The 17,805-nt window shown below is 39.0% G+C and overlaps 1 protein-coding gene across 2 annotated transcripts in view; it reads right to left on the minus strand.

The window, feature by feature from the left end:
* Positions 1-3,489: 3,489 nt before the first annotated feature.
* PDLIM3 (PDZ and LIM domain 3) overlaps positions 3,490-17,805 on the minus strand; it is a 33,578-nt gene continuing 19,262 nt past the window's right edge. The window contains exons 4-8 of one of the 2 annotated variants that reach the window (XM_022571019.2): positions 17,097-17,164; positions 12,094-12,357; positions 10,139-10,266; positions 8,169-8,280; positions 3,490-6,803 (exon numbers count right to left, since the gene is read on the minus strand). In XM_022571019.2, coding sequence (XP_022426727.1) covers positions 6,614-6,803; positions 8,169-8,280; positions 10,139-10,266; positions 12,094-12,357; positions 17,097-17,164 — 762 coding nt within the window. In that variant the 3' untranslated portion in view covers positions 3,490-6,613. Of the gene's footprint in view, positions 6,804-8,168; positions 8,281-10,138; positions 10,267-12,093; positions 12,358-17,096; positions 17,165-17,541; positions 17,730-17,805 lie in introns of both variants that reach the window. The other variant, XM_022571018.2, reaches the window with a different exon arrangement.

Here is a 17,805-nt window from a genome sequence, read left to right on the forward strand (position 1 = left end):
CCAGTCCGTTTCCCTCATTCTGCAGAAAAGAAGTCGAAGCCCAGTGAGTCCAGTCTTTATCCAGAGCTATTTTCATGACAGTCTTCTTACTTATGCCTTACTTAATCATATCATTACTTAATATTTTTATTATTCCACACTACCTTTTTCTAGCACTCATGGAAGAAATGATTTTTCTTATAAAGAGAACAAACATAGACTGTAAGTAAATGTCGATGTAAATAAAATAATACAATAGAGAACTATAACAATGTCTAGGTTTAAAGATTTCCAAGCCATATGACTTATTACTGGGGAATACTAGTGAGGTTAAATGCTGTTTTTTCCCTACTTGTTTGGTCCTGTACCAAAGTTAAACTCTCTGAAACTTTTCCTCATCTATAAAATATTTAGTTGGCAAAGTTGTAAGGAAATAATTACATTTGAATGTGACCAATATTATGTCAAGAATTTTGTAAGCATTCAATTAAAAATATATATACTAAATAAAATAGATGTAGGCAATTGAGGGATCTTAGTTTTCTTTCTAGCTATAAGATTATAATGTAGAATATTGCCAGTGAGTCTTTGGTGGGGACAGGTTGCTTGTGAGCTCAGGCTTTTAAAATTGTCCTCCTCAAATGAAGAAAAGTTCCAGTGGACTTCCTGAACCTGATCTGTCTTAGTGTGAAATGACAGTTCTCCTGGGATCACCAAGGATAGGAGTCTAGTTCTGTGACTCTTCCAGTTGGACACAGTTGTGCTCATTGTAATTGGACCCGGATTTCCAACACCAAAGAACAATTAGAAGGAATAAAGCCACCATTTTGAATCTAGGATTAAACAGTGAAAAGTATACATAATAATCGTTAGGTGCTTACTTACCTATTACTTGCTAGGAAATTTGTTAGATCTTTTGATACGAATTATCTTGATTTAATCCTTATCACAAACCTGTAAAGTAGGGATTATTGCCCTCATTTTATGGTTGATGAAACTGAGGTCTGGAGAGAATTCATGATTTCCCTATACCTTACAGCTAGGAGATTGTAGAGCTTGGTTTCAACTCAGCTCTGCCCGTGTCCAAAGCTCATTTTTGTAACCACCAAGCTCTAATACCTGGAGTAAGTTATACTGAAACGGAATCTAGGTGATAATTTTTACAAAGCTTACTGAGGGCTTTGTTGTCCCATGAAAGCCTTATAATCATCTTAAACTAAAAGCTACTAAATCTCTTGTGCAGAGATAATGTGAGGTGGTCTAGAGCATGGATTTGGAAGCCAGGCCACCTGTGGTCAAATTCTGGCTCCGTCATTTACTACAGGAGAAACCTTGGATAACCTCTTTGTGTTTCAGTTTCCTCAACTGTAAAATGGGAAGAAAAAGAGGGCCCACCTCACAGGGCTGCTGTTAAGATTGGATGAATTAATATCGTTAAAGCACTTAGGACCCCGCTTGGTACATAGTAAGAGCGATGTAAGTGCTGGCTATTGCTGTTGTATCAGCAATGATCAAGCATTTTCCGGAAGAGGAAAATGAAGCATCTAAATAAGAACGAACATTCCTAACCATGTTGTTTCTTTTGCTCCTGTGCATTTCTAGTCTTAGGACTCTATCTAACAGATTAGTGACAAATACATATTTATATTAGTAGTGTTCTTTTAAAAAATAACAGCATTGTTGAGATATAATTCACATACCACATAATTCACTCATTTGAAGTGTGATTCTATGATATGTAGCATATTCACAGAATCGTGCAAACTGAGTTGAAGACTCTTCAGTCTGGAAGAGGCTATGAGACCCCCAGTGCTAAATTTACTCAAACCAGTAAACACCTATGCACCCTCAGTGAGATTCACAAACGCAGCACTTATCTGACCTAAGTGCCTTGTTTCAGAGAAGCTGCATTCCCCATTGCTTTGGCCTTGGTCAGAGGGAGGAAAGCTCTATATCACCTCTACAGATCGGCCAAACCTTCCCAAGGTCCAAGAGACTGTTAGTCCCTCTGTCTTCTTCTTGGTCCAGATCATGCCCATCACTCTATTCCTCATTTCTCTTTCTAACTTTTTTTTCTGTATCTAGAATTCCTACCCTTGAAGGCATTCCTTCAGATTAAAGGGCTGTCTCCAGAACAAAACACAAGTATTAGACATAAAAGGGGCAGTAGAAAATTATTAGTACTTGTTAGCAGGAATTAGCCTTTTCCATTGGCTGGCAGAGCAAGCATTAATCTGAGAATTGGGATCAAGGACAGTATTCATGAGGAGGAATGAGAAGGTTTGCAGCATGAAGCAGTGTTCTGGAAGGGTCATGGTTGGGAGCTTTGGGAACTTGGACGGCAGCATCTGGAGCCCAGATGTGTGAAGGGGCAGGCAGGGCAGCATGTGCAGCTGTGTGTGGCATAATGGTACACAACGCAGGCTCTTGCATGTGACGTTGGTAGCATAACCCTGGTGTTTTAGTGAACCACAGATATATGTGCACTTTGGCATTTATACACGTGATGAGTAATTTCACACACCTGTGTTTTTCAACCCCTCTACTTCAGAAAAGGAGATGGAATGGGAATTTGGTCTCATGAGAGGTAGTTCTGAAACTCACAACATAATTTTGCTCTTAGTACAGAAATAATGACTTGTATGTACTCCTTCGCCAGATGAATAGTTGAATAAATAAATGAATGGAGTAATTTTCAACCCAAACAAATATTTGGCATTTTATATCTTAATTTTAAGTCTATATGCTTAATATTTATGATAGGGGTAGCAATTAGGTTTTAAGAGCAGCTCTTGTATTATTCTTTGGATGGAATTGTGCTTTGGGTTTTTCATAAGTTGAGGTGTGCTGACATGCCTTATTCTTAGAGGTAGGAAAACATGTTGTTAGACATTCTCTGCATACTTGAACAAACTTTTGCGGTAATTCAGAAAATAATGTTAATACCTCATTTTATGTTCTTCTGATGTGAGCAGTGATGAATAATAGTACTACAGAATTTGAAAGAAAGAAGTTATGATAAAGCACCCACTTCTTCTAGGTGCTTTGTTTTAAACTTAATTGCATGAAGCATTCTAATTAGCTTGAAAATATCAATTTGTAAATATAGCCAACGCATTCAAAAATCCATTTTGTTGTTGTGCCTAGTATTCAACATCTGTTACTTGGTAGGTGCTCAACTAAATATTTATTGAGTACTCTACAACATGAATAGAAGCTTAAGACGATTATCTTGAAATAGTCATGTAGATCAGGTAAATGGTTTATTTACTTCAATTATCTGAATACCCTCAATCTGTCTCCAATTTTCTTTTTTTTATGCTTAAGATTCAGATGGCACAGCATTAAAAAAAAAACATTAGGCCGTGATAACAGGATAATACAGAATAATGGTTGTAAGTAGTAGTTTCCCAAGACTGAAATAAATCTGTTCAAAGGACAACTTGACAAACTTTTGCAACTCAAGTTGTTAGTAGAAGAACCGAAAAGCTCCATTCTGCCTATCTTGGGATATTCCTGTGATGGACAAACATTAGATTAGCTTATGTAGAGATAATCTAAACTGTTTGCATGTCACATTAGCCATTAGCTTTACCTTTGCTTACACAGGTGCAAGTGTATGTGATAACTAGAACTGTTTTTCACTCAAACAGTCGTCCTATTGGTAGAGAGTGTAGCAACTCTATTCTGCATTTACTCTGAAAAAACAGCAGTTTAGTTAATCATGAGTGCAAAGTTTACAGATGCCCAGTTCTGTCATGGATCATTTCATTCCTCATTGTTAGCTTTAATAAGCTTATAAATATAAAAACAGTGACTACTCTGCTTTCTAAGAAGACATGGTATTCTGAGAGCTAAATAAAACTGGTTGGCATCCTTTGTTCATGGCCTGAATTCCTATATAAGACCTGGTGTGAATTCATTATTGAAGAACAAAATGCTAGTATGGGGGAAATACTGTTACTTGTTTGCTTTTTAAACAAAGTTTTAACTCCTTTCCATTTTAACAACATTGCTATTTTCACCCTGTACGTTACATATTTTAAAACGATTTTTATATTGCATTCATTTCTATTAATTCTGTCATAAATTCCTCTGTGTTTAAATTTCTAGATTTAATGGTCAAAAGAATAAAAATAATAAACACGCAATTTTAGAGTATGCTCCACAAGCCTTAGTCACAGAGACTGAATTATCAGCTTTAAGCCCTATCTTTCCTGAATTTCAGATTAGAACTATACTACTACTTTTTTCAAACTGTACTACTTTTTTTCTCATTATTGAACATCTGAACTTAAGAAGTTCATTATGTACTCTACTACATATAAAATGTGTAAAATATAATTTTAGTCTGATATCCAACATCAAATGTACATTAATGTACAATATAATGTCTAATCTACACTTTCCTTCTCATGAGTCTTTCATTCTTATTTAACTTCTTTTTAGTGTGGTACACATACCTTCAACGGCACTTCCTGACTCCAGAGATGCTGTTTGACCTTCTCCAGATAGCACCAGGCAGACTTCCGCTGACAAGTGCCTTGGGTGTGTGAGGGGGAGGGGCAGAGAGCGGGCACAGTGGAGATTAAGTGCTTTTCAAACAGCTTGTATGTGATCCTCCTTATCATAACTCTGCCTTTATCCCCTAGTCCAGAAATGCCTGGTGCTGTCAATTCCCATGCTGTTTCCAATGCTGGAGAGTAAATTGGGTTGGTTTTCAGTTTTCTCCGTTGCTGCTTTGGATTTTAACTTTCTCAGGTTTCCTAAGTCAGTTACCATGCATTTGCCCTCTAGCTTCCAAACTTTTAAGATTATATCCTTACCAGAAAAAATATTTTAAAATAACATCTGAACCAAAAAAGTAATGTATTTGAATACATTCGTTTCTTTGATTGCAGAATTTTCTATTTTATTGGAATAGCTCTGTGAGTGAATTTGTGTTTTGGTTCAGGGGTTCCAGTTTTTTGGTTTTTTTTTTTTTTGGCTCACGGGCCCAGCCTCTCCGCGGCATGTGGGATCTTCCCGGACCGGGGCATGAACCCGTGTGCCCTGCATCAGCAGGCGGACTCTCAACCACTGCGCCACCAGGGAATCCCAGGGGTTCCAGTTTTGATCTCAAATGCCCATGGGGCCAGGCAGGTGTTCTGGCTCCTCTCACTGGTTCAAAACCTCAGACAGGTCAGGGTCAGAAATAATTAGTTAAGTTTGGGAGAACCCCAGAGCAATACAACCCGGGCCCTATTTTCCATTTGGGACAATAGGAGAATCCTTGCTCCAGTAGGGTAGAGATGACTTTGTGACACAGTGGTGAGACTGAGGGCTTGAGACAGTCCCCACCTCCCCAGCCTGCTGGTTCCCATGTTTGTACTTGGAGAGGACAGTTTCATAAGCTCCCCTGGGTCCCCAGTGAGGTGCATGGGAAGTAGGTAAGACATGCAAGTAAGGGGGCATTGCCGTGGAGCCACCATAGTGAGAGGCAAGGTGACAAATCAGAGCCAGGGGCCAGATAGGGTTCATGTCTGAGAGGCAAAGGATCCAAGAATCCAGGGAAGGCTGAGCTGAGACTTTTGGACGTGGTGGTAGAGGTGGGCTTGTTGCCTGGTTCCAACTATGTTGAGAAAATGGAGCACAAGTGGAATCATGGGTTTCAGCAGAGAATACAAGCAAGACCCCAGGAGACCAGCAGCCCCTCCCTTCCTCAGGGGCGTCCCCTAAATGTCTCCTCTTGGAGGTGCCGTCCTGGGAAGGAGAAGGTGGTGGTGGTCAGCCTTGAGAATAAAGAACTAGCCTTGATAGAGTCTGAACCTTGACTTTGAATACTTATCTGAAAGAGACATTTAAAATGAAAGAGACTATTTCAAAGCAGCAGAAACTGTTTTAATCTGAAAGAGACTGCATCACCTTTAACTAGCAAATTTAAGAGTTCCCCTCCTATCAGCAGAAATTGTGGGCTCAGAAGAGTGAATGAGTTATGAAAACTAAAGAAGCCACATTTTTCTTAAAATACCTGAGTTGTTAGTGTACACGACGAGATATGACTGGGCCCTCTCATTGGAATGTTGATTTTATCTGAATTCATTGAGTGCCACTTCGTTAGGTATTTTTAAAATGTTTTATGTATTTATTATGTATGCTGCATCCAGTAGTATAACTGTTTGAATATGAAACTAGAGAGATCTAGGGAATTTCTCCCTGACATGCACTATTATAGTTAAAACAGATAACAGACACCTGCAGGGCTGTCTTAGAATACAAGATTGTCATTTGTCGTAAGTACTGCAATTGCAAAATCAACTGGTTAAGGAAGGGCAATTAGACTCCCCCTAAAATCTTGACGTTTACATGTTTGATGGTCATATTATAAATGTAAAATATAGAGTGTGACATAAAAATTATTGCTCTAAATTTCATTAAGTTATTGCTAGCCCCAAAGAGAAATACAGTTGAATGTATGTTTCTGTTAGAGCAGGCATCTGCCGCCCATTCCTTCTCCTGAGGATACAATGAGATAAGTGTCTAAAAGCTTGGTTCTAGATTTGGAGTCAGCCCTTTGCTCTACTTCTGCCCCAAGCCGTTAACGTCTGCCTGTGAGGGTGCGCCTGGGTGAGTGCATGTTCCGTCTGCCGGAGACTTAAGCTTTGGGATAAAGAGTGACTGTGTCGTAGCCCTCTGGGGGCCTCATGCGGGCCCGTGCGTGGGTTTCGCAGTACAGCTCCCCCTCCACGAAGAAGTAGCCCTTTTGTTTGAGGTTGAGGTTACAGTCAGCACACACGAAGCACTCTGGATGCCGATGCTTGTCCCTCACCTTCACAACCGCACCACTGTTGGGGGAAAAGGAGGCCTCGTGAAAAAAACCCCAGAAAGCCAGAAACATGATACAAAGGCAGACAGCACTACAGATGAGGCAGGTGTTATCTGTTTCACGTTCAGGAAACAATAGCTGCAAAGCTGGGCACAGCTGTGGAACTGATGTAGTTGTCAGGGAGAGCCAAGACCACCATAGTAAACCTTCACATGTGTCTCTCTGTTGTTGACATGTGAATATTTTTCAGATCTTTTTCAAACAGGTTTTTTTTTTTTTTTTTAGAAAAATGATAGGATCCTTACTTCATGATCATTCCCCGTTGTTTCTTTGAAAGAGGGAGACATGATACAGATAAAACAGACACCTCTGCAAAGGATTCTGATTTTGGCCAAGGTTGTTGTCTATACAACTAAAAGTCCCTCTGCTTACTGTCTAGCTTGGTGATCCAGCCTCTATTCTATGGAACACAGAGAGAACAGATCAAAGGGCAGAGATGGAATTTCCACTGGTGGGTGGACTTGGCCTCTACCGTCAAAACAGTTTACTCCAACTTGGGGGCAATCATTGCTTCGTGTAACATCACAACCTGTTGTATGTTTTGAGGTCCTGTCTGCTCCCATCTCCCTGTCCTGCTTGTTTCTCTGTCTCACAGCCCCTTCTGTGCTGTGAGGCTTATCTCCCACTGCCCTCCTGGGATGAGTCCTGGGTAAGTGGACAGATGGTGCCTCAGTGTGTGAGCTAATGACAGAGGAACAGAAAAAAGGGATGGAGGAGGTGACCACATGGGGCATGAGGTGGAGAGACTGAAATGCTCTGGTTCACTTGAAGGTTTGAACTGGCAAGTGTGGCTATTCACACATGAAGTCCCTTGAAATGGAAGCTGACTCTATGTCTAAAAATCATATTTCAATATTTGTGCAACTTAAGAAACCACGTAAAGATAATGTGTTTTAATTAATAACTGGGTGACCCCCATATTTGTTTTCCTGGGTTTATACAGAAAAGGAAGTGTTCAAAGACTATACAGAAAAGGAAGTGTTCAAAGACTATATACATTTACAAAGGGAGGGCTTTTTGAAGTGAAGTTATTCTTGGAAATGACTTTTTAAATATACTTCTGGGGTGGTTTCTTTTCACCAGAATATGTCTGAAATTATAAGTCAAGATATTCGACTCACATTCTATGCTAATTTGGGGGTACATCGAAGGAATTCTGGTCAAAATGTGCTAAATGTGTGGACATTATGTTTCAAGTCAATGAATAGAAATTTGTTTTTCATAAAACTTAAAACCTTTTCTATATACGGAGTCTTCAAGTACAAGAAATAGAGAACTGACAGCAAGATTTATGATGAATTTTGGGGTTGAAAATGAAACTTACACAATGCCACTCCCACATTTGTCACAGAGTGGCATCTTCTGTGTGCTGCCAGCACCGCATGGGACTTTTGTAACTGGAGCTCTCACACTCCGAGTTCCAGCAGGACGGTCATCTGAAAAACAGAGTGTTTCCATTTATGGCAAGGGAGCAGCTGGCAACAGTTTATACTTTGCTTCTATTTTAAGGTGTGCACGTTAACCTGAGGAATTCTTAGTTGCGCCCACAATATCATTTAGGAAGAAGCAGGACTGGTTCAAGCATAATTTGTTCTGAAACGGGACCTTACAAAACAAAATTAGTTAAAAATTGTTGTACTTGTTGTCATAGGGACCTGTTACAAAATGCCCAGAGGGGCAGAGGGCATTTTGCATTCTTCTTTTTTTAATTGTGGTTAAAATACACATAAAATCGACCATCTTATCTATTTTTAAGTGTGTAATTCAGTAGCATTAAGTATATTCCCAATGTTGTGCAACCATCACCAATATCTATTTCGAGAACTTTTTCATCATCCAAAACAGAAACTCTGTACCCAGGAAACATTAATTCCATATTCCCCCCTCCTTCCAGACCCTGGTGACCTCTGTTCTGCTTTCTGTGTCTATGACTTGCCTATTCTAGGGTCCTCATATAAATGGAATCGTACAATATCTATCCTTATGTCTCTGGCTTATTTCACTTAGCAGAATGTTTTCAAGGTTCATCCATGTTGCAGCATGTATCAGAATTTTCATTCCTTTTTAAGGCTGAATAATACTCTACTTTATGGATATAGCACATTATGTATATCCATTCACGTGTGGATAGACGTTTAGGTTCTTTCCACCTTCTGGCTGTTGTGCATAATGCTTCTATGAACACTGGTATACGAGGATTGGTTTGAGTCCCTGCTTGCAGTTCTCCTGAGTATACATGCAGCAGTGGGTTTGTGGATCCTATGGCAAGTCTATGTTTAACTTTTTGAGGAACCACCTTACTGTTTCTCACAGTGGCTGCACCATGTTACATTCCCCATCAGCAATGCACAAGGGTCCCCATTTCTCCATACCGTCACCAACACTCATTTTCCATTTTTTTTGATAGTGGCTATATTAATGGGGCAGTTTGCATTTTTGTGCAACTTCTGAAGGACAATATATCTTTTGGAAGTGGAAAAACATTGGTAAGAGTATGAACTCTGAAGACAGCAGGAGTGGGCTGGAGACCCAACTCTGTTTCTTACTTACTGTGTGACTTTGTACAAATCCACCCTCTCTATGCCTCATTTTCTCTTTTGTTAAATAGGGAAAATAATAGCTCCTACCTCACTGAGTTATTGTGAGGATTAAATGACCATGTGTGCAAAGCACTCAGCACAGGATTTGGAGCACAGTAAGGGTTCATTCCAGTGTTATTTAAAAATTTTGATGATCATGACACCCTGGAATATGGGGGAGGCTGAGAAATTTTGCAACATTTTATGATCTATAAGCTGAGCTAGCCCTTGACTACTGTGGATGGGATTTGTCTTCAGCACCCTTTAATCACCAAGTTGGTGGCTACCTGGATATGTCTGGAAGCTCCTTTCCTTAACCAAGTACCACCCAAGTCCTTTTCAGCAAAGAATCATTTGATGACTGATTAAAATCGGGTTTTTTTTGTTTGTTTGTTTTGTTTTGGTTTTTTTTGCGGTACGCGGGCCTCTCACTGTTGCGGCCTCTCCCGTTGCGGAGCACAGGCTCCGGACGCGCAGGCTCAGCGGCCATGGCTCACGGGCCCAGCCGCTCCGCGGCACGTGGGATCTTCCCAGACCGGGGCACGAACCTGTGTCCCCTGCATCGGCAGGTGGACTCTCAACCACTGCACCACCAGGGAAGCCCTAAAATCGGTTTTTAGACTCTCATTCCCATTATACTTGCTGCCCTCCCCCACCCTGATCCTTCCAATAGCCTCTATCAATAACGTTTCAGCAGATGTTCACGACTGCTCACCATCGTTCACTAGTTCCTGGAGCACCCTGAAGGAGCCTGACTGGCGAGGCTGAGTAGGTTCATTCCGATTGTCGTGGAGCATCCGGTACACATCCGACTGGGGGGGCACTGGGGAGGCCGTGGGTTCACTGAAACACAGTATGATGGGCGAAACAGCGTCAGGAGTGTGTGTATGTGCAAGAAGCCACAAGATATCAACAAGCAGTGATCATTATATTTACAGCAACTCCTGGACAGAGATTCAGTGTTTTCAAGTTAATCTCTATTATATCAATAGCTAAAAATATAATGTGAATTCACACGGGTTGCCTTAAAAATATCAGTAATTAACCTGGGGGTCACATCATCATTTCTCCATGTGTCAAAATCCTTTGGAGGGCAACTAAAATGTGATTGTTAGGAAATAGTAATTTAAAAAATAATGCTTGCGTCTGATGGATATATAATTATAATGTGAACAAAAATAACCTTTCTCAGGAAAAAAAAGGACAACATACACATGATAGAAAGTGCACGAGTGAGCCCGGTTTGATTATTCTCAGTCATAAAGATGTCAGTAAAATTCAGATTCATTTCTGATATTAAACCAACAGTGTATGGTTTAGTTTTGTTAACTCCTATAGACAACAAAGGTATCATTTTGCTTGTAAACTGAAGAAATTCAACTTGTCAGTGTTTGAAAGTGCATAATGTAGCAACTTTCACATAGAAGTCAGCTTTGTTGGCTACTAAATAGCCACATTATAATTCAATTACAAAAATGATAGAAGCTTTATTTTAATAAACTTTCTACAGATATATTCATGATGAACAATAAAAAGCCACAATAAAAATACATGTCAGGGGCTTCCCTGGTGGCACAGTGGTTGAGAGTCCACCTGCCGATCCAGGGGACATGGGTTCGTGCCCTGGTCCGGGAAGATCCCACATGCCGCAGAGCGGCTGGGCCCATGAGCCACGGCCGCTGAGCCTGCGCGTCCGGAGCCTGTGCTCCGCAACGGGAGAGGCCACAACAGTGAGAGGCCCACGTACCGCAAAAAAAAAAAACAAAAAAAAACAAAAAACATGTCAGGCACTGAGTTGCTTTATTATTTTATGTCATTTAATTGCATTATCTAGAAAAGGTAGTTGTTATTTGCACATATTTTTATTACCAGTGTCATATTTGGAAGTAATCATCTTATATATCTGAAAATCCTTGCAGATGGCTTTGAGATACATTATGGTATTATTATCACATTGTATTCATCCCAAGAATTATCTTTGGGATATTGTTACATAGCACTCATAAGCATTATCATACTTTATAATGGCTCTATAATATTGAAAGAAGTAATAAGATTTTATCTTATAATAAATTTTTTTAATTGAAAATGCTTGATGGCAAAAGTACTTTGAACAAATATGCATAATAAAGAAGAAATTAGTCAAAATAGCGATCAATGGAAATTAAATGTCTATAGCAGTAGCTTGAGATATTCACTTATAAACCCTTATTCACGGCAAAAATTTTAAATGAAAAATAATTAACTCTCCACAAGATGCCATTAGAAAAGAGATATCATCTCCTTTAAAACTTCTCTGAACCTCCCATCCCTTTCCCAGTTTTTGACCCCCAAAGGAGAAACATAGATTATCCCAGATTATAAATCACTTTTGAGAAGTATTGTACCAGACATTCGTAAACTACACTGCAGTTTTTCAAAAGACATATACGTTTGGTCCTTCCATGATTTCAGTTTATTGCGATCTGTCACATAAAACTCTACTTGGTTAATTTTTCAAATCACCCTTATCATTAGGCCTAGATATCTGCAATAAATCCTTAGTATTTTTTTTGAAAGCTTTTCACAAAGCTTTCTTTCAATGATAAGACAGTGTACAAGGCACCAGTAGAGTTGACATTGCCCATGTGTTTAGTTAATATGCCAATGGTTCAAAAAGACTCATATTACCTCATTGAGGGCGTTTCCCCTAGAGCTGTTGAAACCTGACCCTGAAGTGTTTCCATAATATTGCCATCTGAGTACAACTGCATAGGTGTATTAAACTGAGCATGTATAATCTTCACACCAGGAAGTTCCATTTCCAAAGGAATGTTAGGGGCCATCTTAGCAGCAACTTTCAAGTCACCTGGGCAAATAGTACTAAGAGTACTGACAGAAGAAGGGGTGCTACGTCCACTGCCACCGTCAATACCGGACGGAGTACTGCATCCACTGTGTTAATGACCACGTTACACAGAGATGACACAGGAACCAGAAAATCCAGACAGGAGAACACAGAGAACAAGTACAGAGAGGTTAAAAGTAAGAGGTGAATTAAATCAAATGAAAAAGAAATATTTGTTTCTGGCTAGAAGTTATTTTCAAAAGGGAAGACATTTAAAAATTCATGATTGAAAAACGTTTAACAAAATTAAAAGGTACAGGTGATATTGCATTGTTTGGCTCTGTTCTACTAGACAATATGTTCTATGAGGTGAAGGCTTCATGTAAAAAGAGCTGTGCATAAAGGAAGTGGCTCAGGGAAATTACATTAGCGGGACATCCTTTTACATTTCTGAGCTGCAGTTTTTAAAACTAAAATATTAATGAATGATCCTTCACAAATAGTAATATGAGTATGCAGCATGAAGATCCAATCAAATATTTAGGCTAAACATTTCAAAATAAGAAGTATTTTCAGAAATGCAGTTGGGCCTTAATTGAATAGTAATTGGCAACTTGTAGGTTATGTGATAGAGATTATGTTTTAAGACTATTTTGTAAATATTTTATTGTTACTATTTTAACTTTTTCTACTTTCATTCATTCATTTTGTGAAGACTACACTTTAAAAAATTGTTCGGTGATTTGATATAGGCTCTAGAAACAGCCAATAAATGCCTGTCGCCTTGAAATGAATGATTAGAGGGGAAATAAGGTGATCTCAAACTCTGTGAATGCTACTTAGAGCTAAGATATATATATATATTTCTTTTATACATAGCTACTTCTTGTAAAATTTTGGAAGCACACATATATTTCCATGCATATTTCTCATTTCCTTTTAAAGACAATTTAAGGCAACTCATTATTAAAACATCAGAAAGGCCAGTCATGCAATTTTAAGGACAACGACAGAAATTTCTTATTCGCTATGAATAGAATTTTCCGTGGATAAGAGGTTAGTCATAACTGATGCCAACGACTAAAAAGTCATTTTTCTACATGCATTTTAAGTGCAGCATGAGAAATGCATTTTTTGAGAAAAGGAATATATTGGTTTTTTTTAAGCACAGTCATTTAAGACAAAGCTAAAAGAAATAGTAATATTAGTGTGAACTTCAGTCATGCCTGCAGGTTAGTGTTGCTGTAAACTGAAGGCAGAGCACAATTTATATGGTGTGTTTTCCTGAAAGTGTCCTCTGAGGGCTCAAGTATGGCCGCATACCTGCATTTACTCTCTAGGGCCACTAATGCCAACCTCAGCCCCATTCAGAGAGCAAAAACCAAAAGCATATATTGGGCATTGATTTTACTGGCTTCATCAATGCTGCAGCCTGGATAGTCTGAGCAACCCATGTCACTAGATGAATTAAAATTTTTGTGTGTGTTGTGTTATCCAGTTCAACCACCTGCAAAGACTGAATCGGGCAGGTATATATGAACTTGCTCCTTCACTTCCCGACTACTGAGAACTTGTTTGAAACTCAATCAGTAAATTGGTTGATCACATACAAAAATGTCATATGGTTTATTCACCATTTTCATAGGCTCAACACTATGCTGAAATTGACTTCAGTTGGTAAAAGAATAGAAATAACATTTCAGTTATAGTGCAGTTTAGTCAGGATCGTATTGATTTGACCTCAGTATAATGAAGTTTATTAAATTGTAATTTAGGGATTTGAAACACTGAGTTTCAATATTGGGAGACTTGGGCTCAAAATAGTGAACCTTTTCAACAAGGATTTATAACTACTCGACCTTACTGTGTGCCAGGCATGGTGCTAGATAGTGGAGAAGTAAACTATGGTCAGCTCAGAACTTACAGATACACCTTATTTTACAGTTGTAATTAGTATTACATTTTTTTCTGTTATTAGTGTTCTTATATACATGCATGCTTGTGTATATAACTTTATTTAAGCAGAGACTGTGTCTTCTATTTCCTAGTTTCTTTATCATTCTATTTAGGGGCCTGTGTCTATTGAATAGATAGGAAATAAACCCTAAGCAAAAAACAATTATCTTTTTATAAATTTCTGGGACAATTTTAAAAGAGCTCTTGAACTGATGCTTTAAATAAAATAGTTTTCATGGACTCTAGTCACTGTGGAGATCATCATGGGTCACCATGACCTATTCCTGTGACCTGGAAAGGTAGATACCATTGAGATTTCTTGACATTGACTTACTGGCTTGGCAACATGTAAGGTTGATGATACACTCAATTACTCTCATACACCTGGATAGATCATTAGACAGAGAACTAACTTCCCTGGTGTGTATATAGACTTGGGGACATGCTTCCAGAAGCGACTTGTCCAAAAACCACTCACCAGATTGTATTTTATCATTTGGATCTAGCCTTGTATATATTTTTAATGATAGCTGTGGCTTTAAACATTTACATATTTTCATATGAAAATACTGGTCTTTTAATAATGCTTCAATTATGATGAAACCATTGAAAGAACCGTAACTAATAGTAAGACCCAGGGAAATGAATATATTAGCATCTCCAACTTACTTCTGATTCAAAAGTTATTTATTAATGGTGTAGTTATTGCTTGGTAAGTAGCCACTCAAACTTCCACCTTGATGAACAATCATTTGGTAAGAACAAGAAATTCAGAAGCTAGAGCAAATAGTGAGGGGGCACAGGAAGAAAGGAAGGATAATAGAAGCATTTTTTTATAATTTTTTTAAGATTTGTGTACTGGTACCTGTTTTTTAAGCAGATCCTCTCATCTGTTTTTCCACTCCCCTCTTCCAAATTTAGCTAGATTGAAAGGCACCAGCTTACAATGACAAAATTATGAGTGGCTTATTATTATCACCATGTTTGAATTAAAATGAAAATGTAAGAGAAGGGCATTACATACCTGAATCTCCTTGACTTTCCCTGAATTTTTATAAAATTAAATGTTATTGGTCTTCAGCAAAAGCAAGATCTGTGTTACTCTAATGTATCATTTTATCTGAGCCTCACGGAGTCCTATGGCTCAAGTTAGTGAGCTTACCATTATGCTAAGCTCAAAAGAGTGCAAGTAGATCCATTTTACTCTGCTTCTCTGGGAAGATGCATATATTATGTATATATTTATTCAATAGCGAAAGAGCATTTTAACTTTTAATCCAATTTTTTTTAATGTTATTTAGAGTGGTGTTGGGAAGCTGTTGAATGTGGAGAAATAGAGAAAAGATACAGAGGAAAATGGAATATGAAGAAGGCAAAAACTAAGAGAAGCAAAAAAAAAGGATTGTTCAGAGTTGCCAGTATGAGGGAAGGGTAACAGCTCCTGATTCTTCTTGCTACTCAGGAAGTCTGATTAGGTACTCTTGGGCTTTTGTTCCTTTATCTAATGAACATTTGTTGAGCATGTACTCTGTCCCAGCCCCTTTTCTGGGTGCTGGGGATATAATATGTAGTGGGGGCAGATGTATTTGGTAGTCATTGCCTTTTTAGCATCTTTCCCCTGCTCTTTTACTCCACTCCTTCTTTCTGAGTCTGATATCACAAAATTGTCTGACTTATTTTGAGGTAATCCTCTGGCCCTGACTGTAGCTTATAGAAAGGTCTGCACACGGAAATCATATATCAAGTGATGGCTGACCATCCACAGCAGGCATCATAAACTCAGATGTCTCCAGGGGCCAGGAGGGTCGCACATATATGAAAATGGGCCAGGTATCATACGCTAGGCATGATGGGCATTTTGGCAAGATAGAGGGTAGATGTTCCATCTTAAACTTAAATTCAATATTTTTAAAAACGGGAGGGTTAAATAAAACATTGTGAATTGACTCCACCTATGGACCCCTATTAGTGACACCTGATGTAGATCGTTATTCAATGATCCTAACCTGTTAGGATTGATCCAGCCTAACCCCCAACTTCCTTCCTCTGGGCTGATTGATGTAGCTGAGGTCAGAGGAATGGGTTTGAGGTTTCCCGAAGTCACTATTTCCTGATGTGGCAAGACAGGGCATTAATTTCTTTCCTCGTAGGTTGGAATTCAGTTTCTAGAGAAGATTTGAAAAGGATCATCTGAAGATGATCTGTTTCTCTGACAGACAAGAAGAGATATTGCTCATTTTTATTCCAGTGTGTGCAGTTATCCACGAGGATAACCCAGTAGATCTCTCTGCCTCCAACTCTTTCTTTCTTTATACTTATTTTCCCCAAGTGGAAAAGTTCCTTTTCAAGTGGCTTCTCTTCCTTTGCAAGTATCCATAAGAACGCAAATTTATTTTTATGTAAGAGCTAGAATGAGTGGGATTACCCACTGGGCTCTGATGGTGCAATGAGAATTAGGTGCTGAGATGGGATGATCAGAGACTGTCAAACATGGAAAGCTACACCAGCCTTTCCATGTTTGCCTCACCTGCTTCCTTACTCCTGACCGGGGGCTGGTTTTCATTTTTGTGACTGCTGCCTGGGCCTTCCTGCCCTGGGATAGGGTATGTCTGCCTGCATCAGAAGGTCACTGTGTTCTGGACGGGATCCTCAGAACGGCAGGGGTATCAGTTATAAATACACACAGAGATTGCATAATATTTCACAGCTCTATAATCTGGTCATTATTTACTCTCTTCTCTGCGAAGTGAATTTGTTTCTTTTGCTTTTGAAATAAGCTTCAAAATGAGAAAAGTCACTCCAAACACCTAAGAGTTATGTGTCTTCGTGATTAGTAGGATTTATTAAAGATGCATGCACTCCAAACTTCACAATCTTAAAGCTTTATGACCTGCTTCGGCCTGGAATTATGAAAGGTTTGGGCCGAATATTGTGCTTGTGTTCAAAGTAGTTCACATCCTGTGAAAACAAAGGGTTAAAAAAGTCCCTCAGTGGAAGACTAATATATATATATATATATTTAGATAAAATTAAATGAACAATAATCGTACAGAAAGGATTATTTACCACCAAATATTGACATGACTAAGAAGGGTGATGATGGAACCAGAGCGATTTCTTCCTTTTAACCATCTATTCACTAAATGTTTGGGAACTGGCAGATTGGACTCCAGAACACTAGAACCATGTTCTAGATGCTTGTCTTTAAGATAAAAATCTGATCGTGCCTTCAGGAAAGTAAAAATAAAACAACAAGAGCTGGACTTTTGAAAGGAAGAGAAGCCATACTATCACCATTAAGAACATGGTGGCCAGAAACCGAGTGGAGTACTTACTTTTGAGGTGAGCTAGGAATGAGCCCCCGCAGCTGCCCGTGAAGCGCATCTTGTATATTGCTGGTTGAATAGAGCCCAATGGGTGAGTTATAGGAAGCGCTCACTACCTGTCTTTTGTCATCAATGTTTGCTGCTGCAACAAAAGGCTGGGCCCTTCTGTTGTACCCGGCACCAATGGGTTTGAACTCCTGTACAATGGCAGACAAAATACACAGAGCCACAGAATGCACAACAAAGCCGTTAACGCGCAAATCAACAGCATCG

This window comes from Delphinapterus leucas, chromosome 21 (genome assembly GCF_059928025.1).
Source record: "Delphinapterus leucas isolate spDelLeu-1000000601 "Yukka" chromosome 21, BTC_Dleu_Yukka2, whole genome shotgun sequence".
NCBI classification, from domain to species: domain Eukaryota; kingdom Metazoa; phylum Chordata; class Mammalia; order Artiodactyla; family Monodontidae; genus Delphinapterus; species Delphinapterus leucas.